This window comes from Marmota marmota, unplaced genomic scaffold (genome assembly GCF_001458135.2).
Source record: "Marmota marmota marmota unplaced genomic scaffold, marMar, whole genome shotgun sequence".
Classification (NCBI taxonomy): domain Eukaryota; kingdom Metazoa; phylum Chordata; class Mammalia; order Rodentia; family Sciuridae; genus Marmota; species Marmota marmota.
Genome location: NW_025999880.1, coordinates 78,228 through 99,758, shown reverse-complemented (window position 1 = coordinate 99,758; position 21,531 = coordinate 78,228). Strand labels below are relative to the sequence as shown.

The 21,531-nt window shown below is 40.0% G+C and overlaps 3 protein-coding genes, 2 long non-coding RNA genes and 1 other non-coding gene across 8 annotated transcripts in view; 2 read left to right on the top strand and 4 right to left on the bottom strand.

The window, feature by feature from the left end:
- The window catches only part of Ap2b1 (adaptor related protein complex 2 subunit beta 1), a 119,659-nt gene extending 118,218 nt beyond the window's left edge, over window positions 1-1,441 (bottom strand). Inside the window, exon 1 of the mRNA XM_015495305.2 lies at window positions 1,241-1,441. The gene's annotated coding sequence lies outside the window, so the exon portion shown is untranslated. The remainder of the gene's footprint in view (window positions 1-1,240) is intronic.
- Window positions 1,442-1,555: 114 nt separating this feature from the next.
- Pex12 (peroxisomal biogenesis factor 12) lies at window positions 1,556-5,533 on the top strand. 2 transcript variants are annotated; one of them, XM_015495310.2, is made up of 4 exons: window positions 1,556-1,686; window positions 1,979-2,256; window positions 2,550-3,103; window positions 4,259-5,533. In XM_015495310.2, the coding sequence occupies exons 2-4, from the start codon at window positions 2,131-2,133 to the stop codon at window positions 4,656-4,658; spliced, it is 1,080 nt and encodes a 359-aa protein (XP_015350796.1). In that variant the 5' UTR covers window positions 1,556-1,686; window positions 1,979-2,130; the 3' UTR covers window positions 4,659-5,533. The 2 variants fall into 2 exon arrangements, with proteins under 2 accessions (XP_015350796.1, XP_015350795.1); XM_015495309.2 differs by having other exon boundaries at window positions 1,563-1,814.
- Window positions 5,534-6,166: 633 nt separating this feature from the next.
- On the bottom strand, window positions 6,167-10,707 carry LOC125611923. Its single transcript, XR_007342169.1, has 2 exons — window positions 9,493-10,707; window positions 6,167-6,331 (listed from the first exon to the last, which is right to left on the bottom strand). It is a non-coding gene; the product is annotated as an uncharacterized LOC125611923 (long non-coding RNA).
- On the bottom strand, window positions 6,452-6,548 carry LOC125613097. The gene has a single exon (XR_007343591.1). It is a non-coding gene; the product is annotated as a Z30 small nucleolar RNA (small nucleolar RNA).
- A 326-nt stretch (window positions 10,708-11,033) lies between the features above and the next one.
- The window catches only part of LOC125611921, a 20,654-nt gene continuing 10,156 nt past the window's right edge, over window positions 11,034-21,531 (bottom strand). Inside the window, exon 4 of the long non-coding RNA XR_007342168.1 lies at window positions 11,034-15,229. This is a non-coding gene — a long non-coding RNA (uncharacterized LOC125611921). The remainder of the gene's footprint in view (window positions 15,230-21,531) is intronic.
- The window catches only part of Slfn14 (schlafen family member 14), an 11,552-nt gene continuing 5,103 nt past the window's right edge, over window positions 15,083-21,531 (top strand). Inside the window, exons 1-4 of one of the 2 annotated variants that reach the window (XM_048787761.1) lie at window positions 15,083-15,262; window positions 16,950-18,044; window positions 19,386-19,514; window positions 20,441-21,158. In XM_048787761.1, coding sequence (XP_048643718.1) covers window positions 16,994-18,044; window positions 19,386-19,514; window positions 20,441-21,158 — 1,898 coding nt within the window. In that variant the 5' untranslated portion in view covers window positions 15,083-15,262; window positions 16,950-16,993. Of the gene's footprint in view, window positions 15,263-16,608; window positions 18,045-19,385; window positions 19,515-20,440; window positions 21,159-21,531 lie in introns of those variants that run through there. The other variant, XM_015495302.2, reaches the window with a different exon arrangement.

Here is a 21,531-nt window from a genome sequence, read left to right as displayed (position 1 = left end):
CCACAAAAAAAAAAAAAAAAAAAAAAAAAATCCAATAGGATTGTGAAGTTCCTGTCCTTTGTGGGATGGTTTGTTAGGTCCTTCATATACTTCTAATAATTTTTTTTTAAATTGGTCTGTTTGTTTCTATTGTTTCCAATCAAAAGAATTCTGGTTGATACAATGTTAATTTCCCATTCGTTTATTAGTTAATGTTATTTCTCAACTTTCTTATGTGTGTATGTGATGCTGGGGAATTGAACCCAGGGCTTTGCGTATACAAGGCAAGCACTCTACAAATTGAACTATATCTCCAGCCCTCAACTTTGTATTTTTGATGTTATGAATGGTCAAGCACCTATTTTGTACGAGATGCTTAATGTAGAAACGTTGTTTCTAGTCCTTAAAAAAATCTCACATGGGCTGGGGATGTGGCTCAAGCGGTAGCGCGCTCGCCTGGCATTAGTGAGGCCCAGGTTCCATGCTCAGCACCACATACAAACAAAGATGTTGTGTCTGCCGAGAATTAAAAAATAAATATTAAAAAAAAATCTCACATCAACTAGACTTTCTCAGTTATTTTAGTGGAGTAAAAAACATTTTAGAACCATAATTAAAGGTAACTTCAAGATTGAAACAAAACTAAACCCAAACTTTGTTTTTTGAGGGTTCTAAGTGTGCGTACCTACTGTCTACCTCTAGCGCAGTGAATAATACTTTCATTATTAGCTCTTTAGTTCTGAGATAGGGAAGGGATAATAAGGGAGGAGTTGAACTCTTAAATCCAAGTCCAATAAAACTGAATCAGACTCAAAGGTGGTAAAGTTGTATACAATTTGTACTTTGCAAAGCCTACATATTTTACATTAGTTTCGTTTTACAAAATGAAAAGCTCCAAGCACCTCCTGTGTCAAAGCGCCCCAGTTCATCCTAGAATTCATCAGGATCCCTCTGCTTTAGCACTGTATTCATAACTTCCTACCCGGTACGAAGGCAGGAAACCATTCTCATCTAATATAAAAAGTGCCTAGAAATGTTAACTAAATGTAACATCTAAGAGACAGTCAAGCTTGAAAAGTAATTGTCTCAAGTTCTGACGAACAAGAGGGCCTTTCTCATTCCAGTAATCCTTCTTTGTAATTGGATGCAAAAAAGCCAGAGCTTCTCTCTCTGCCGGGTCGCTTCAAATCCTTTCCCGAAGGCGGCAGAAGAAAAATTAAGCACCAGCCCCGCCACGTGTGTAAGAAAAGTGTCCTCTCACCTCCAGATTCCCTTTCTCCCTACCCTCCGGGTTCGCTGGCCCAAGGGAAAACAGGCCTCGGCAGCGGGGCCGGAGCTCCACCTCCCGGCGCCACACTATGTCAGAAAGACCTGCGCAGAGAGGGTCGGAAGGGTGGCTTCCCACCGCGGCAGAGCCTTCTAAGGGAGCAAAAAACAAAAAGCAGAAAATCCATCTGCAAAACCAAGCTCCTTATTACCTCCTAAATAAAAGGAGACGGAAGCGGAAGTCCTGGTGTAGGTCATAGAGTACCCTTGTTCCGGTTTCAGTGTTGCGTTCAGGACTAGAGCGCCTTTCTTCCGCTGGCCGTCCCTGGGGCCCGTGCGGCTTCTGTCATAAAGCAAAGCCGAGACGTTCTTTCTAACGTGGCGTCGTGGGCACTTTGCGCCTCGCCTGGGGTCAGCAAGCTAGGACGAGCGTCGACAGGGGTACTTTGTAGCCAACAGCTGGAGCCGTCCTTGCGTCCCGGGCCCTCGCTGTGGCACCTGTGATACCTCTGAGCTGGCTGGATTTTCAGCCCTCACAGGGGCGCTGATTCGCAGCTCCAGGACTGCAGGTCGAGAGGCCAGCGCTCCTTAGCCCATACCCGTCCCTAGTCTCGCTCTGCCCTGTAAAGTGCAGCATTTGAAGGTGCCCCCTACCCACATATCACTTCACAGCGCGCGGAAGTTAACTTTCTTCTTAACCTCACTTTGACATCTGTCCACTCTTCCCCTGCAGAAGAGATCTTTTCCTCTCAGTTGAATCTCCCCGTAAAACAAATTTGAAGTCCCGGATGTCATGCAGCTCCCATCGGATAAAAACTTTCTTTAAAAGTTCATGCTTACTAGGGAGTTTGTGGGAAAAGTGAAACCCAATATACACAGAACACTATGGCTGAGCACGGAGCGCACATTACAACTGCTTCTGTGGCTGATGACCATCCATCCATCTTTGAGGTGGTAGCCCAGGACAGTTTAATGACAGCAGTGAGACCTGCTCTGCAGCATGTGGTTAAGGTAAGGTATTCTGAAAGGTGTCAGGAACGATTGGGTAAAAATACCAAACTATTGTTTGACAGCCTAGGGTTTGAAATAAGTAATTTGTTTATAATTGATTTCTCATGGCCTAATGGATATTTAGTCCATCAGTATTGAGTCCCATACTCAGTACCTAGCACTTGAGGGACATTGTTAGACCCCAAAAGGAGTTGACTTGTTTAAGCCAAATAGAATTTAAAGGGGAGGAGGAAATGTAAATTCATGGTATAGTAGCTGTGTACTAGAATTTCATTTGATTTCTTTTGCTTTAGGTTCTTGCAGAATCCAATCCTGCCCAATGTGGCTTCTTTTGGAGGTGGTTTGATGAAATCTTTACTCTGCTAGATTTTCTGCTCCAGCAGCACTATTTGTCTAAAACCAGTGCCTCATTTTCTGAGAACTTTTATGGCTTAAAGCGCGTTGTAATGGGGGACTCTCCCAGGTTGCAGAGACTGGCCAGCTCAGGTCTCCCCAAGAAGCAGCTTTGGAAATCAATTATGTTCCTGGTTCTTCTTCCCTATCTGAAAGTGAAGCTGGAGAAGCTGGTCTCCAGCCTGAGAGAAGAGGATGAATATTCCATTCATCCTCCTTCTTCCCACTGGAAACGATTTTACAGAGCCTTTCTGGCAGCCTATCCATTTGTTAATATGGCCTGGGAAGGTTGGTTTCTTGTACAACAACTTCAATACATCCTAGGAAAAGCTCAGCACCACTCACCCCTGCTGAAGCTGGCTGGAGTTCGGCTAGGTCGACTGACAATTCAGGATATACAAGCTCTGGAGCACAGACCAGCTGAATTTGGCAGGATGCAGCAACCAGCCAGGAGGTAAGGCCTTAACACTCCCAAAACATCTTTTAAAAAATTCTAAAATCTTATTCCACTTTTATGAAATTTACCTCCCTCAGTCTATTTTTGTTTTATAAAATCATAGAAAAGTTATTCCTTGTGTCCATAAAACAAGGACTGCCATCTTGGTAGCACTATCATACTAATTACATTTTAATGCTAGGCCCCAGACTAGGTATTTGCTTTATGTACACTCTTTTTTTTTTAGATGGACACGATATCCTCATTGTACCTTTATGTGGTGCTGAGGATTGAACCCAATGCCCCACGCATGCCCCCCGCCCCCGTACATCCACTTTTAAGCCTGATCACAACCCAATGAAGTAAATGCAGTTGCTCCATTGAACAGTTGAGGAAACCAAACCTTTACTCCTTGGCGAAGACTGCAAAACTAGAAGATGGTAGAGTTGAGATTCAAGACAAAGCAATACAATTCTAAATCGTATTGTATCACTTCTAGCTAGTGCTTGTGTTCTCCTACAAGTTCCTTTGTGTGTATGTGTATAATAAAATGATGCTGAGATATTTTTGTAAAAGAATTGTTTTTTTCTTTTTTTTAAAAAATATTTTTTATTGTAGGTAGACACAATACATCTTATTTATTTTTATGTGGTACTGGGGATTGAACTCAATGCCTCACACATGCTAGGCATGTGCTCTACCACTGCACTACCACCCCGGCCCAAATTATTTTTTTCTGGATGTACTATCTTCAACTAAAGTCTGCATAATCAAATTCTCTACTAATTTCTTTCTTAAAACTTTAACTTTTTCTTTTTAAATATTATTTTAGTTGTAGATGGATGCAATATCTTCGTTTACTAATTTATTTTTATATGGTACTGAGGATTGAACCCAGTGCCTTGATGTGCGAGGCAAGCGCTGAGCTATAGCCCCAACCCCAAAACTTTAACTTTTTATTATTAAAAAAAGTTCAGTCCATACTGTGAGTCAGAAAGAGGAAATCATTTATAATAGATCCTTAAGAAGAAAGGATGCCCATCTAGCAACAAGTCAATTCCCAAATCAGAGATTTTGATGAAAAGTGCAGAACTGCATTTATATTTTGGTCATTCTATGATTATAACTAGATAAACAATTTTTCTCTTTGCCTCCTTGTTCTCTTCCTAACAGTGTTAGTGAGAAGATAAAGTCAGTTCTGAAGAAAGCTATGGGGGGTGTTGCCTTATCCCTCTCAACTGGCCTTTCTGTTGGTGTATTCTTCCTGCAGTTCCTTGATTGGTGGTACTCATCTGAAAATCAAGAAACCATCAAATCACTCACTGCACTGCCTACCCCACCACCACCTGTACACCTAGACTACAACTCTGACTCTCCCCTCTTACCCAAAATGAAGACTGTGTGCCCTCTGTGCCGTAAAACCCGGGTGAATGATACTGTTCTTGCCACCTCTGGTTATGTGTTTTGTTATCGCTGTGTGTTTAATTATGTGAGGAGTCACCAAGCTTGTCCCATCACAGGTTATCCAACAGAAGTACAACATCTAATTAAACTGTACTCTCCTGAGAACTAAAAGGAATTAGCATCTTGTCTCATAACTTAAGTGTTGCACTGTAAGGCCACAGGGTTGTTTTTCAGCATGGTATATAGCACTGATACTTCTCTGCCCCAATTCATTAACTATATTAACTTAAACAACATATGGTTTTCTTTAAAAAACATACCAACTTGATCCTATCCTTTTAGCCTGCTCTTTAGACCCCTTCTACAGTTGACCAAGCTGGTTAAAATTAGGATAATCAAGATTATAGGGCATATGAGGCTCAATATAGAGATGGACAAAAATTAGTACAGAAGCTTTTCTTCTTCTCAAAGAATAAGAGGTACAGAAGCACTCAAGAAAACCCCAGGTTAGGCCTCATAGTTGGGTGGTGAGGAAGCAGGAATTCTTTGGAAAAGGCATTTATCTCCCTGTGAGGCAGAGTTTTTTATCAGTTCACAAATGCTCTTTATAGAGCAAAACAACTCCCTCCACATACTGTGAACCATTTGTTAATCTGCTATAGTGTATCAGCTTTGAAGATTCTTTTATGAGTCATAATCTCTTTCTTGGGAAAGTGGTCGAAGAAAAATAGGAAAAAAAAAAGTTTACATAGAGTATGAAAATTTCAATGTGAAAGCAAAGCTAGCAAGCCATGAAAAGATAATATAACATAGTTATCCAACTGTGAGTAATAAAAACACCTTTCAATAAGCTCCTTCTGCTTGCTAATAATAGTTTGTTCAACTCGTATGAATTATTCTGGTTATTACTAAAGTTTCTATGAAACAGTCAAGTAAAAATCTTAATAAATGTTTCTGGCAAAAAACTATTCCATGCTGTCATGATTATGTGGAAACTTAAAAGATTACTCAACATGTTTTTAAAATAAATTTTCATTCAGACTATGTTTGGCTTCTTATATATTTTGGTATTAATTATTAACATTTTGCATTTAAATTTTTTTTTTTTTGGTAATCCAATAATTAGAACAAAATTTCTCTGTTCCTACATCAAGAATCAACTTTGTGTGAAATACCTTGTTTCAGAAATGCTATAGAAACACTGAAGCCTATATGGGAAAATTTATGCCACTGGATTAGCAGGTTGGTGAAAACATGGGTTTTTAAAGAAATCTTTAATAGGATGGATAAAAATAATTTAAGCGCCTTTGCTGAGATATATGTTTTTCTATCCTTTCCTCATTTTAGCAACTCAAAGTACATTCTCTGATAGCATAAAGATGATACTGCTAAATTTCTAAATGGAGTAGCTAAGAAAAATCCTATGGATTTTTTTCTTTTTGGGGGGTACTGGGATTGAACTCGGGCACTCAACCACTGAGCCACATCCCTTGCCTATTTCACATTTTATTTAGAGACAGGGTCTCATTGAGTTGCTTAGTGCCTCACTTTTCTGAGGCTGGCTTTGAACCCACAATCCTCCTGCCTCCCAAGCTGCTGGGATTACAGGTGTACAACATGGCACCCAGCAATCCTATGAATTTTAAAATGTTAAAATTATTACATACCACAAAAGAGTACATATATTTTTTTTAATTTATAAAACCTCCAAGGTTTTACCAAACAAATAACACAGTTAATGAAAACATTTTTCATACAGTCAATAAGGGAACTGATTCAGATTCAGGATTGAAATGATGCAGTCCTTCACGAAGATTTCAAAGCCAGATTTTCCACCTCAACCTAAAAAGAGAAATATGAAAGTATCAATAATTCAAACATTTATCAAAAACAAACTTATACATAATAACACCAATATCCAAACAAGCTAGAACATGTGTGTTCTAAAACCACAACCAGAATCAGCTCAGAGAGAAGATTAAGGGATCATACCCTGGTCAAAGCCAACATTAAAGCAATGGCAATACCAGGTCAGTCTATACTTCGCTCATCATTGCATCACTACATTTCACCTTGTATTACCTAAAAGCAGCTGAATGTCCTACACATCCAAGAAAACTTAGGCTTACCTATGAAAAACAAGTTTCTTTTTAGATATTTTTCAATCATGGGATTCCAATATTTTATCTTTACTATGCTTTCAGTAACTCTGCTGTACAAAAATGCAAACTTGACCAAGTTTTGTTTTGGGGGGGAACTTTTTTATTTTGAAGCAGAGGCAAGTAGAGAAGCATTTACCATTCAGAAACACTTTTTTTGTTTTGTTTTGTTTAAAAGAGCCCTGACTCCATGCATGATAAAATCTCAGGGATGTTTGTTAAGAATTTATAAGCCGGGTGTGGTGACACATGCCTGTAATTCCAGCAGCTTGGGAGGCTGAGATAGAAGATCACCGAGTTCAAAACCAGTCTCAGCAATTTATCAAGGCCCTAAGCAACTCATTGAGACCCTGTCTTTGAATAAATTACAAAAAAAGGATGGGGATGTGGTTCAGTGGTTAAATGCCCATGAGTTCAATCCCCGGCACCAAAAAAAAAAAAAAAATTTATAGAATTTATAGTTCTAAAGCAGAAGCTTTAGAAAAGACTTTCTTACTAAATTATAAAGTCCAAGCCGGGCACTGTGGCCCACCCCTGTAATCCCAGTAGCTCAGAAGGCTGAGGCAGGAGGATCACAAGTTCAAAGCCAGCCTCAGCAACTTCGAGGCACTAAGCAACTCAGTGAGACCCTGTCTCTAAATACAAAATAGAGATAGGGATGTGGCTCAGTGGTCAAGTACCCCTGAGTTCAATCCCCGGTACCAAAAAGAAAACAAAAAAGAAAATTATAAAGTCCAGTTCATTAAATATAAAATTCAATTTATAATTCTACCAGGAAAGATAAAAATCACAATGCTTTTGGACATGGTGACACATGCCTGTGGTCCCAGCTACTTGAGAGGCTAAGGCAGGAATTCCAATCACTTGAGGTCAGGAATTAGAGGTCAGCCAAGACCCTCTCTCTAAAACAAGCAAAAATACAGTCACAAAATTTTTATACAATAATCTTCTAATTTAAGAATCCAAGACTCAGGCTATGATTTGCCAAAAGTCTACAGCAAATTAACATCAGAGAGAAACTGGGCCTGATTATCAGATTTATTTTTCTACTAATAGCATCCAGGTTCCTATCCTTCACTAATGTGGGAGGCCATTGGCAAGATAAAGCAAGGCAAATCCTGAGTAATCTACAACGTGAATAATGAATTTCTGAATGAGAAAGCTGACTACACTTAGTTTATTCCAAGTGATATATTCTGGTTGTATACTATTGCTTACATAGAAAAATACCAGTATCACAAAGTCACTTTCTCCACACATTTGTCATCATATTGTCAATATGTGAATTACAATTCTGGAGTGATCATATACTTACTTCCTGTCTGTAAAATGTCAATAGACTGATATTCCATAATTAAAAATGGACAGCTTTTGATCTATGTTTGTCTTTCAACAACTAAGCCCTATAAGGAGACAGAAACTAACTAGGTTCCTGTTAAACATGGGCTAGCTCTTCATCCCTTACAAGTGTAACAAATATGTCAGAAATGGTGGGGAGGGGGAACTGAGAGCTTAATTTAAATAAATCTGCCTAAAATCATGAAATCTATGAGGAATCCTGAGCTCTGAATCATATATATTTTTAGTTGTAGATGGACACAATAACTTTATTTATTTATTTTTATGTGATGCTGGGATCAAACCCAGTGCTTCACCTGTGGTAGGCAAGCACTCTACCAATGAGCTACAACCCCAGCCCATGACTGCCTGATTTTTGTTCCTTCTACTAGACCAGACTGCCTCCAGCTTTTCTCCCATCCAACATACACCCTCACTAACCTTAAAATATGGGGGGTGTGATTATTTCATTACTCTCAAGCATTCAATTATTCCCCATGGTCCAAGAAATAAAACCCAAACTGCTATGCTTAGCATTCTCCATGTTTCAATACTGACCCACGCATGAAGCCTTGAGTTCAATCCCCAGCACCCAAACCAAAACAAAACAGACCTAGATGTATCTTTTTTTTTTTTAATTTTTTTTAATATTTATTTATTTTTTAGTTCTCGGCGGACACAACATCTTTGTTTGTATGTGGTGCTGAGGATCGAACCCAGGCCGCACGCATGCCAGGCAAGCGTGCTACCATTTGAGCCACATCCCCAGCCCTAGATGTATCTTTAATACCATAACCCTAACATGTACTTTACAGTCTACCCAACCCATACTCTTCTTAAATCCGCTATTTGACCTTGTGCCTTCCATGCAGGAAGTTCTTATTTCCCTTAGTAGAAATCCTTCCCATACAGCAATCCCACCTCTCCAGTTTGTGACCCTCCAAAATGACACTTTGCATAAAGCCATCATCCAAAAGGAAGTATCTGGCCTTCCTCTGAATTACAGAAGCATGTGAATACTATCTTGTGGAACCTATCTTACGTTGTGTTTTAAGATCCAGAAAGACTCCTAACATGGAATTCAAGCTTTGCTCCAGCCATAACCAACAGATAAATCTTCCTAATTTCTCTGGTCTGTACGTACACTCTGCTACACTGGAGTGCCTTCCATTATTCCATTCAATGGGGAGAATCCCTAAGTTTGATTTTAGGATTACTCAAATGTCACCTTTTCTATTTCCCCCAGTCAAACCTTTCTCTGACTCTCACAGCATTTTCTTCCACCACAGCACGCATCACCTGCCACCTCATCCACTCACGTTTTCTCGCCTCTCTCCCACCAGTCCTGTTAGGAGTTCCTAAAGAACAAGGACTAGTTTCCGTAAAGGGTACTTAGAAAGAGTTCAGTACAAGAGCGTTTAATTCAGTCAATGGGCGACCGACCCTACCAAAGCCTAAACTTCTGGATTATATAAAAGCTTAGCATAATTAATAAAGCAGACTTACCTCCAATGTGTCACGTGGGTAAGGACCACACCTCAGCATCTCCAAGCCCTCATTCCCCCACCCTCTAGCTCACACGCTCTGAAGAGATCCCTCCGCAGGACAACCGTGCTTACACGCAGTAGATTCTCAAATAAAGTTAAGGTCCAAACCCCACCAATTCCAAGAACGACTGAAGCCGTCCTTGGCGGGGAGAAACAGGAGTAAGGCCGAAGCCAGGGCTCAAATCAAAAGCCCAGGCAGGTATCCACAACCCGCTTTCCGAACGCCTAAACCTCCTACGATCCAGACTCTCAGCAGGCACGTCCTCGCCTGGGAGACTGATGGCAGCCAAGCCCCAGACTCTCCGACCTCAGCCATGGCTGCTTCCCGCGTCCTCTTCCCTCTACCTAGCTCCTGGGTCCGCATTCCACAGCCCAGCGCGGCCCCTGGGTAGACAGCCAATCCCGGGGCGTTCATACGACACGTGGGTGAGCGTAAGGCGGGGCTGGCCTGAAGAGCAGCCAATTGGAGACCGAGGCAAACGCCAGCGCTAGAACTGACAAGGTGGTGGAGGCATCTTTTCGGTTCCCCTCTCTGCGTCGCCTCTAGTCTCCCTGCAATTTTTACCCCGATACAATTCCCTGTCCTCGGATCTCGAAGCCACTGTTAGGCCGAATAATTTTGCGTGTGTCTTGACGTTTAACAACGGGGAAGAGCCTCATGCGAGGTGGTGGAGTATGTGTGCCCTAGGCTTGCAGGAAAAACTTTTAGACTTTGATCCCACACCCCAGTAATTATGGTGCTCGTCTCAGGTTCCCACCTGAGACTAGGGGTTGCGGTGGGTCCAACAGATGAGGGTGTCCTTCCCTGTCCAGGGAGAGCTCGTTGGGTGGCCGGGCTTTTGGACACTTCCAAAGAAAAAAAAAAGAAAGAAAGGTGTCAAAAGAAAAGTGCAGCTAAATGCAAAAGTCGTGGGAAGGCAAGCGGGAAAGACCTGCCTGGGAGGGGTGGCATTTCTTCTGGGTCTTGAAGGATGGCTGATATTTGAGGATTAGGAGGTTCTAGAAGAAAGAAAGATTTAAACTCCGAATTAGCTGAGAAAGCAAGTTTAACAAATTTTGATAAAGTTGATAGGTACTTCTCAAAATTCTATGAGTTAAACCGGGCGTGGTGGCGCACACCTGTAATCCCAGCAACCCAAGAGGCTGAGGCAGGAGGATTCCAAGTTCAAAGCCAGCCTGAGCAATTTAGCCAAGCCCTAAGCAACTTAATGAAACCCTGTATCAAAATAAAAAAGGCTGAGGATGCGGCTCAGTGGCAAAATCCCCCTGAGTTCAATCAGGACTAGGATTTGAACACCCTATGTATCTCTACCCGGTACCCAATAAATAAATAAATAAATAAATGAAATTCAATGAGTTAGAAACACCTGTCAGCAATACAGATATCCTCCAACGTAAAAAAAAAAAAAAAAAAAGTGTGCCTGGCACCAAACCAAGAGTGTCCAACCATTCTTTTTTAAAAAATATTTTTAAAAATTTAATTAGTTATATGTGACAGCAGAATGCATTACAATTCATATTACACATATAGAGCACAATTTTTTATAGCTCTGGAGGTACACAAAGTAGAGTCACACCATTCGTGTTTTCATACATGTTCTTAGGGGTAATGATGTCACGTGAGTGAGCGTAAGGCGGGGCTGGCCTGAAGAGCAGTGAATTGGAGACCAATCAGATTCTAGGGTTCAGTCCAATCATGTGTATTTTTAATAAAGGCTCCAGGGGTGATTCTGATTCACACCAAAATTTAAGAACCAGTGTTAGTGTTAAAGAAAAGTGATAGGAGAAAAGTGGGCTAAGGCTTTGCTAAGGGTATTAGCTAATTGGCTATGTAGTTGATGGGTGCTTCTCAAAATTTTATAAGTTAAGCCAGGCGTGGTGCGCCCATTATTATTATTATTATTCTGGAGAAAGTAGGAGAATTAAAGATTTCAGAGGCCAAGGAGTTGGGTGATCAGGGTTGTACTTAAGGAAACTCAATCTGCAACTGTGTTTAGTTCAGAGGGGACTAAAGAGTGAAAGCAGGGGAAGGAATCTCAAGGTGAAAGCTAAGAGCCTAAATGAGACTAGCAGTTGAAAAGGAGTGGTGACAAAGGAAAGGCGAATGAGGATTGCAATGAGTGTCAGACAGTGATGGGCAATGGAGGAAAACAATGGCTTCTGTACCAGAACCATCCAGAACCTCTCTTGTACTTTCTAAATCTTATCTTTTTTCTCAACCTAGTGCTTCCTTCCTTACAGGTTCCAGTGCACACATGTCATTTGGGAAATCTTTTCTGATTCTCACAAGTATATTTATTGTCATAGTTATTGTCACTTCTCAGAATACCCAGTGTACACTGCTCATATATTGCTAGCTCTAGAGTGGCTCTAGACTGCATTGGTCATGCACATGCAACTTAAACTTGGTTCTTCAGTTTTCCTGTCTGTAAGGAGAATAAGAGGGTGATAACAGCATCTGCCTCACAAAGATGTCATAAGATGAATAAGCACAATGCCTAGTACACAGAATCCTCAGATGATGTTATTGAGTCACTATTATGAGTTGTTTAATACATGTTTTCCCTCTTTTAGGTTGTGAACAGGACATGTGTCTTATTTTTCCAGCTATCAGTTAGGCTATGTGGCAGAATGTAGTAGATGGGCTTTGGATTTAGATAGACCAGTGTTCAAATCCCAGTTCTGTTACTTACTAGATAAGTAATCTTGAGCTTTATTTATCTTGCTGAACTATTTTGTCATTTATAAGATAATAGAAATAATATGTCTTATAAATTGTTATGAGGATCATATGAAAGAATGAAAATTGCATATTTGGTCCAAATGAGGCAGTCACTGAATGGCAGTTTTTATTTTGGCATGTATCCTCAGAGCACAGCGTCATGTTTGGAACATAGTAATCACTCAATAATTGATGCTTGAATGAAAAACTGACACATATGTGTGGCACCATGCCAGACTCTTTTTATGTATTGTGTGACTTAATTCTCACAAGTACTCTGTGCAGAAGCACTATTATTATCTCCAATTTACATGGAAAGGTCCTAAGGCTTAGATTAGCTTAACGTAGGTCTAATAGCTAGAATGTAGCAGGACTAGGGTTTGAACACCCTGTGTATCTCAAAACAGCTGATTGAATAAAAGTTTTCTAACACAGAGTCAAGTGGTGGCATTATGGAGCCAAGACTGTTGTTCTTGGTCACTGTTTTCTCCACAGTCATCTCTCTGAAAGAATTGAGGGTGAGATGGAGGCACCTGGTAGTTAGGAACCAACCCTTCCTCTTCAGCAGGTATTTGACAGTTTCTTTTGATGAATATGCAGGCTGTGGATAACAATCTTTGCTGATAAACCGAAATATTTAGTGAATAGACACATCTTAAACAAATTGGGTGTTCTGGTTTTAGTCAGTTTGATAATATAGCATGGCCAGATAATTTTCTCAAGACCAAAGGAAAAAAGCACTATCCAAGCTATTGATTTCAAGTTGTTTTATATCAGGAACACTTGCTTTAGAGATATCAAAGCCAGTATTGGGCTAGGTTGTGGCTTAGTAATAGAGTGCTTGCCTAGCACATATGAGGCCCTGGGTTCAATCCTCAGCACCACATAAAAATAAATAAATAAAATAAAGGTATCGTGTCCAATTACAACTAAAAAAATAAATATTAAAAAAAGACATGTCAAAGTCAGTATGTGAGTGGCTTCCTGGCATGACAGCCTAACTATTCATATCCAGAAGACTTAACTAAGGAGCTTTGGAGAAGGAAAAGAAACGCCTTTTTCTCATTGTCCACATTATACCTACCCCCTTTGGCTGATTTGACCCTCTACATTAAACTACAGGAGAGTAAGGAGGGAGCAACAATCCAGTTCACTGTTCTCCAGACTGGTTGACTGGGAAGGAAAAGAGAAGGTACTTAGGGAAACTTCTGATTCTGAAGGCTGTCAAGCAACCCAGAAGCCCACACCTGAAATGCTGAAACAGGAGAAGGATCATTTGAATTAGATTTGGTTTTGAAGCCCAGCATTTCCATTTGCTGGTCATGTAATCTCAGTTTCCATGTAGTGTGTACAGCTCCCAGCAAGGTCCCTTGCATCAAGGAAGAACATTTCTAGTAAGTGGTAATCATTTTTACCCTTCTAAAAGTAAATAATTGCGGAAGATTTCAGTGCAGGAGTGAGACTGAGAATGAAGACAGGTAGTAGGACTGAAGTGAGACTGAATTCAGAAAAGGGAGTTAAAGTTGAAAAAAAAAAGAAGTTAAAGTTGACGTTGAGAGCAGGCTGTAAAAATTTACCATTCTTCTTAGATAATCATATGCCATAATATCCATTCTGTCTCCTATTCTGAAAACTCCACTCAGCCAAACATGTGTAAAGACTAGTGCCAACAAAGTAGAACTTTATAGGGGTGCTAACCTCAAGTTAACAAAAAAGATCAGATAAAATAAAATAAGCATGTCCAGAGACCTATGTAAGAATGTGACTTCATTGTAAACAAATTGAAGCAGAAAAATAGAACTGTTTGGCTGGTTTGATACGGAGAGAGAAGTGTTTAGTTTCCTGGATGCCATAACAAATTACCACAGACTTAATGGCTTAGAGGAAAAAAAAATTCACAGATCTTTTAAAATCAGTTTAAGTAGGCTGAAATCAAGGTGTCTTTGGGGCCCTGCTCTCTCTAAAAACTCTATAGGAGAATCCATTCCTACTCTCCTCCAGTTTCTGTTGACTGCCAGCATTCCTTTGCTGGTGGCTGCATCACTCCACTCTTTGTCTCTATTATCACATTGCCTGTTCCTGTCTTGCATATATCAACTCTCCATCTCTCTCTTATGAGGACACTTAGGACAATATTTAGGATCCACCAGGTAATCCAGGATAATCTCCATTTCCCCATCTCAAGATCTTTAATCACATCTGCCAAGACCATGTTTCTTTATAAGGTAACATTTACCAATTCATAGCAAAGACAATAAGGGGAAACCATTATTTAGCCTATTACAAAAAAATTGATCCAGTTCAATCAACATCCCCAAATGAGATACCTGACTCTCAACACTTTATTTTTTAGAATTATAAAAATGATTCATGCTTATTGTGAACCATTTTAAAACATTACAGTACAGTTGAAGAAAAGAAAGGGAAAAAAAGAGAAATTAAATGAAAAACTATCTATAATCCTTCAGGCCAGGGACAACCAGCTCCCCATCTGTGTGCATTTTGCTAGGCCGGGTCTTATCAAAGAGAAAGAGAAGTAAGTAGAATAGAACCAAGAAATTTGGAAGGTGATGAAATAAGTTAATATTGCTCACAATGAAAATGTACAGAGCAGCCTAATTTAAAATAAATGTGGAACTTGGCAACAAAATCAACCAGGGTGAAAGATGCTTGTCTGGTGTGTGGAACTGATGCTCATTCACTTAGAGGTTGTACATTTAACTTTGGCTACTCACGTGAAAACCCCTGAATTTCCCCCACAACAAGGACCTGATTCACTCTTTGAGGTCAGCCTGTGGCCTGCTGATCTGCCCTGACATAGGCTCTTCTTGAGTCCTTATCAGCCTTCCTCAGTGGGTCAATGTTATGATGACTGGGGGAGTCTGGCAGAGTTCCTGCTTCTCCCAGGCTGATATCACAGGGCCACAGAGACCGTGGCAGAAGGCAAACATTCAGACTGAAGCCAGATGTGGAACTGAAGCATCAAGAGGAAATAGAGGAGCATCAGGTAAAAAATTAGTTTTTAAAATCTCATTTATCTTATTTTAGGTGAAGTTTATGTCTGAGAGCATGAAGGATTTAGTATAATAGTAACTAAGGGGAAACTTGTAAAGGGAAATGAATGAGAAATTCTGGGAAATGTGGAAAGATATTCAAATGGACCTAGAATCTCAGAAAGCTGACATTTCATGGTTGTTATCAGGTTCCAAGTAACATCAATGAGACTGGGAGTTGTAAAACAACTATAGGGTCTGCTAGTTCAAAATCAGTGAGACTCATGCTATGGGTCCCAGCAGTGAAAGTTATGAGAGACAAATTGCAGCTGAAAATAAGGAAGCTATTTCTAACAGAGCTGTCAGAAAATAGAATGGACTACTTTGAAACATAATGCATTTCTAGTCCTTGGAGGTATTCAAATAGTTGTTGAATTGCAATTTGTTGGGAGTTGGGAATATTACAGAAGGAATTTAAGAATCAGTTGGATGGTCGAATTTTGAAAGTCCCTTCCAACACTGCTGTGATTCTATGATATAAATAGAGTGTTATGAGAAATTTCCCTAAGAAACCATAAAATTCCACATTTACAGGTGCTTATAAGAGAGATTCATAGACTAAATAGAAGTTCCTCAGGTTGATTCTGGTTTTGCATGAAGGAGGTGAGAAGGTGACAAGGAAGAACCTAATATCAGGGGAGGGTACACATCCTGCTGGATGCCTGATTTTTCCCTCTTACTACAAACAACATCCACAATGTTGTTTTGCAAACATCACACAGAAGAGATAGGTACTCTTCTCCTAGAAGAAGACTTGTGGCCTGAGGAAGACTTGTGGCCTGAGTTAGTAAATATTTTGTTGTGTAATTATTATTTAGAATGGGTCCTTTCTGAAATATTGGCTTCAGAGCTCTAATTTCAATTCAAGTGACTGTTTCTCTGGACTATGAAACAAAAGAAGGGCTGACTACAATTTAATATCCAGGCCCCAAAGACTCATGTTTTTTTCAAAGTCTTGGAGATTTCCATAGCCCAGGGCAGAACTATTTGAAGGAAAGGAAAATCCCTCCTACATCACACTGTCTATGAAGAAATACACATTTACAATTTAGAAGAATGTGTAAAAAAGCTTAAAAGTTTGCATTGATATTGGATGACACTCTTTCAGGAGTAAAATAAGGTTTTAAAAATATATAAAATAACCCATAACAATACCAAATGTTATGTTTGTTTTTATAACAAGATCTTTTATAGCATATATGCTTACCAAAATGACAGTCCCTTATTTCTCTACTACTTGCCTTTATTTTCCCTTTGTGTTATAATTAGGAGCATCTGATTTTAATTTCTATTTCCACATATTTTCTAATAACATATTTGGGCTCCTGTGCTAACCTGTGCCCTTTGTATCTGGGCTCAGTGTTGGTGTTTCCTGATTTTAAGTGAGAAATGGCTGAAAATGTCAGCAATATAATTTTTCTATTATGGCAAAATATTAAGCATTCCTTATATATATATATTATTATTATTATTTTGCTAGAAAGACTAAAGATATTTGGTAAAGTTGTTAGAAAACAGTAATGGCAAAAATTATTTCTAATGTTAAAATGTATCTCCAAAAATTTATAGCTCTGAAGAAAATATTCATCTCTGGAATTCTCATCAACATAGAAACCTCATTTCTGTCCTGATTACTTATAGGAACCCCTTTCTCTTGTGGTTCGGAGTGAAGAGAGGCTTCTGAAATGGAAAGTCTCCAAACTGATGTAGAAATGCACTATGCTGAGCTCATCATAAAAGTGGGTAAAGTGACTTTTGGAGAAGAGAACAGGAAAAGGATGACCGATAGCAGGTTGAAAAGAATTGAGAATTCAAATATCATCCAGGCTATTTGTGCACTGTTAAATTCTGGAGGGGGTGTGATCAAAGCAGAGATTGATGATGAAACCTACAGTTACCAATGTCAAGGACTGGGACAGGATTTGGAAACTTCATTCCAAAAGCTCCTTCCTTCAGGTTCACAGAAATACCTTGACTACATGCAGTACAGGCACAATCTCCTGATTTTTGTGAAATCATGGAGCCCAAATGTTTGCAGCCTCCCACTGAGGATTTGCAGCTTGCGCTCCAATTTATATCAGAGAGACGTGACTTCTGCCATTAACTTGAGTGCCAGCAGTGCCCTGGAGCTTCTCAGAGAGAAATCATCTAGAATTCCAAGAGCTAGACCAAAGCTGAATCCTCAGAAAGCTCTCAACAGATACATTCAGGAAGAGGAAGACATGAAGATGTCTGCCTTGGAATTTTTTGAAAGGGATAAACTCACATATAAGGAGAAACTCAACTTTACGGAGTCAACACATGTCGAGTTTAAAAGGTTCACCACCAAAAAGGTTGTACCTCGGGTTAAAGAGATGCTGCCTCATTATGTCTCCGCATTTGCCAACACTCAAGGGGGATACCTAATTTTCGGGGTCGATGATAAGAGCAAAGAAGTGTTTGGATGTAGGAAAGAAAAAGTGAACCCTGAGTTACTAAAAAAAGAAATAGAAAACTGCATAGAAAAATTGCCTACATTCCACTTCTGTTGTGAGAAGCCCAAGGTGAAGTTTACTACCAAAATCTTGAATGTATACCACAAAGATGTCCTGTTTGGTTATGTCTGTGTGGTTCAAGTAGAGCCTTTCTGTTGTATAGTATTTGCAGAGGCCCCAGATTCCTGGATCATGAGGGACAATTCTGTCACAAGGCTGACGGCTGAGGAATGGGTGGTCATGATGCTGGATATTCAGTCAGGTAAAGAGGGAAGTGAGTCACTGTCTAGGGAGGGAGGGAGGAGCTTCCTTCTCTGCCTTTTAAAATAGACCAATTAAAATAGAAATGTGCTTTTTTGCTTACAAAGGTTCTGTCATGATGGTGTCCTTTTTCTAACGTATTTAGTTCCAAAGACTCAGAATCTGAACTCTTTGAGGTTAAGAAATACTTGGATTTCACTCCGTTTGGAGAAAGTTTTAGTATGCCATCAATCATGAATTAGTAAAAGTTTCCTTTTATGCACTATAAAGGCTTCTTTAACAAGTTTTGCAGGCTGATTTTCCTACTCTAAGTGGAAAGTCTCAGCCCACAGATGATCTTTGGAGATACACTCTTTAAGAATTATTTTGAAGGGCTGGGCTGTAGCTCAGTGGCAGAGTGCTTGCCTAGCATATGTGAGTGACTGGGTTCGATGCTTAGCACATAAAAATGAAACAAATAAAATAAAGACATGCTGTCCATCTACAACCACAAAAAATATAGGTTAGTCCCATTAATCCTTAAAAAAAAAGAATTACTTTGCACTAAGACTTTCAAGGGAAACATATTTTGACAAATATGAACTGTTTCAATACCCCTGGGAGCTAATACTTTAAACCACTGGATTTGTGGCACCACCAAATAGGGGAAAATGATAAGAAGTTCCTAGGACAGGGGGTGGCAGTGGGGGAGGAGAACCCCTAGTGTTATTACTTCCCTTAGAGTTTTGTTCCCTTACAGCCTTGGTGATTCCTAATCAATCCACAAAGGACTTATAGACTGAATTAAGCTTATTACCTGGGCTTCATCGTTGGTATGTTCCAAATTTGATAAGAGAAGCTTAGATCATCAGATCAAGACTCTAGTGATTATAGAATTTTATTTGATTATCCTTTTTCTGGTTCAGAATTTAAATTTGTTTGATTCACCTTCCTCCCCACCCACACAGGCACCAAATTAGAGACTTAAACAACAACTGTAAGAATAAAATCAACTTGTACTTAACCTTCACCGACCCCCTAATAGATACCCTTTCTTCTTAGAGATGACCTGGAATCCGATCATTAGAGTTGGAGGGACACTTAGGGATCATCACCTCCCTCTGGCATGAGAGAAGTGAAATGACTTGTCTAAGATGAGCACACAGTGAGTTAGATTGTGCATGACCCCTGCAGCTGTCCCCAGACTTCATTCTTGACATGCATGCTGGTTGAGACATAGTTAGAGTGACAGCAGCTTAGGCACCATACATATCATATGTGCCCAATAGTAAGAGCAGTAAAAAAGTTCTTTTACTTCTGATCTTTATTTTTGTCTAAAACAACTTTCCATGTGATTGCTTAGCTCCTCCCAGTTTGGCTACTGACTACAGTGCTCACCTGATTTCATCAACTTCATCTGCCCTAAGAAGCCCAGCATATCCCATGAAAGTCATGGAATTTAAGGGAGCTCTGCAACAACGTTTGTTTCCAGGTATTCCCTCTTGATTTCAGCTGAGTAGATATTTATTTTGTAAAATTAAGATGGGCACTAAAGGTGAGCTCAGTGGTAGTGTGCTTGCCTAGCATGTGCAAGACCCTGGGTTCAATCTTCAGCACTGGAGTGGGGGGGAAGCTGGGAATAAATTAGTAGCAATTGGTCCAAGTCTTTCTTCCTAGGGAAAGCCAAATGTAAGATTAAACAGACATAATGGTCCTGAAATAGACATACATATATATGTCATATATATATATATATTCATACACATGCTTATGTGTATATATGGGATCACCGGAACTCCTTCTCAACCTCAGCACTATTGACATTTGGATCACATAATTCTTTATTGGGGGGAAAGAGGGTGCCTTGTGCATTATCAGATGTTTAACAGCATTCCTGGTCTCTACCCACTAGATGCCAGTAGCATCCTTTTAGTTGTAACAATTAAACACTCTCTAGACATTGTCGAATGTCTCCTAGGCAGGGGCAGAGTTGCCTCTGGTTAAGAATCACTATTCTGAAAGAAAGCTCTTAGTTTTCCAAAAGCATCAGGTTCATTAAAAGTCCTTAACAGGGGGACTGGGGATATAGCTCAGTTGGCAGAGTGCTTGCCTCGCATGTACAAGGTCCTGGGCAGGAAGGAGCTCCTTCCCAGCAGTTGTAGACCATCCAGGGTTGAAGGAAAGAGCTAGGAGGCTGTTCTGAAAAGATCCCTCCCTAAGAGCTTTCCCTTGTGCTAGAGCTGCCTTAGACTGTGAAGAGTCCTTGGACTGACTGCAGCCTTGGACTGTGAAAAGGGGATGTTCTCTTTGCAAGTAGGAAACCGATAGCCAAAGTCATCCTTTCCTACTATGTTGTGGGAATACTTAGTTATGCTTTTGTAAATGTTGGTAATTCACTCCTGTTCCTCGAATTTTCAGTGACACAAGAAGAAACGATACAACTTAAACCAGAATCCCTCTGTAAGAAGCTGTTCTCAGATCATAAAGAACTGGAGGAATTAATGAAGACACAGATGTGCCCTTGTTCTCAGGGAATTGTGATATTTTCTAGAAGCTGGGCTGATGATGTTGGCTTAAGCAAAGAGCAGAACGTCCTGTGCGATGCTCTCCTGATAGCAATTAACAGCCCCCTGGTACTCTACACAGTGTTAATAGAGCCAAATTGGATTGAAGGGTTTGAATATGCTCGAAACACTGCTCATCAGTTAAAGCAGAAACTGCAAAGTGTTAGTGGCTACACAGGGAAAATGTGCATCATTCCAAGGGTGATCCACCTGGCCAGCAGACAGTGTAGACCTGGTAAAGTCCTTGTACACTACCCCCAATCCTACAGGCTCTCCAATGTGGATGAAATGGAGAACTTGCTGCAGGCCCTTGTGGTCATCTCACTGTGCTCCAGGTCTCTTCTGAGTGACCAGCTGGGCTGTGAGTTTTTCAGCCTGCTTGTAGAGGAGCAGAGCAAGTTGCTTTCCAAGAGCCTTCAGGAAACTCGGGAATTGTTCATCCACTGCCTTCCAGGAACCAGGAAGACAGCCCTAGCCATGAAGATCATGGAGGAAGTGAAGAACTTGTTCCACTGCAAATCTAAAGAGATCCTCTATGTTTGTGAGAGTGTCACCCTAAGGGATTTTGTGATGTAAGAATTTTACCAACTAAACTTAAAAAATGTGTTTTCAGTTGAAGATTTTGTGATGCCTCTTTCCTGCAGAAGTTTGAGCCCAAACCAGTTACATATATCCAAATGATCAGGTAGTTGAGTTGTAAATGGGTAATTTGTAATGTTCAAGTTTAAACATATTATAAATAAGCCAAATAGGTAATAACTTAAATTTATAAAGCCATAGATCATGGATTAAAGCCACACTTGTGACTTTAAATCTATGACAAGTAGAAATCAATATATCTGGGTTTTTTTGATACTGGGGATTGAACCCAGGGGATTGAACCCAGGGGATTGAACTGGGGATTAACCACTGAGCCACATCCCCAGGCCATATATATATATATAT

Excerpts from the sequence above, each read along its gene's own strand:
- Pex12 (XM_015495310.2), top strand. The coding sequence starts at position 2,131 with ATGGCTGAGCACGGAGCGCACATTACAACTGCTTCTGTGGCTGATGAC. Across the intron at positions 2,257-2,549 it reads CTCTGCAGCATGTGGTTAAG|GTTCTTGCAGAATCCAATCC; the intron begins GTAAGGTATTCT and ends CTTTTGCTTTAG. Across the intron at positions 3,104-4,258 it reads ATGCAGCAACCAGCCAGGAG|TGTTAGTGAGAAGATAAAGT; the intron begins GTAAGGCCTTAA and ends TCTTCCTAACAG.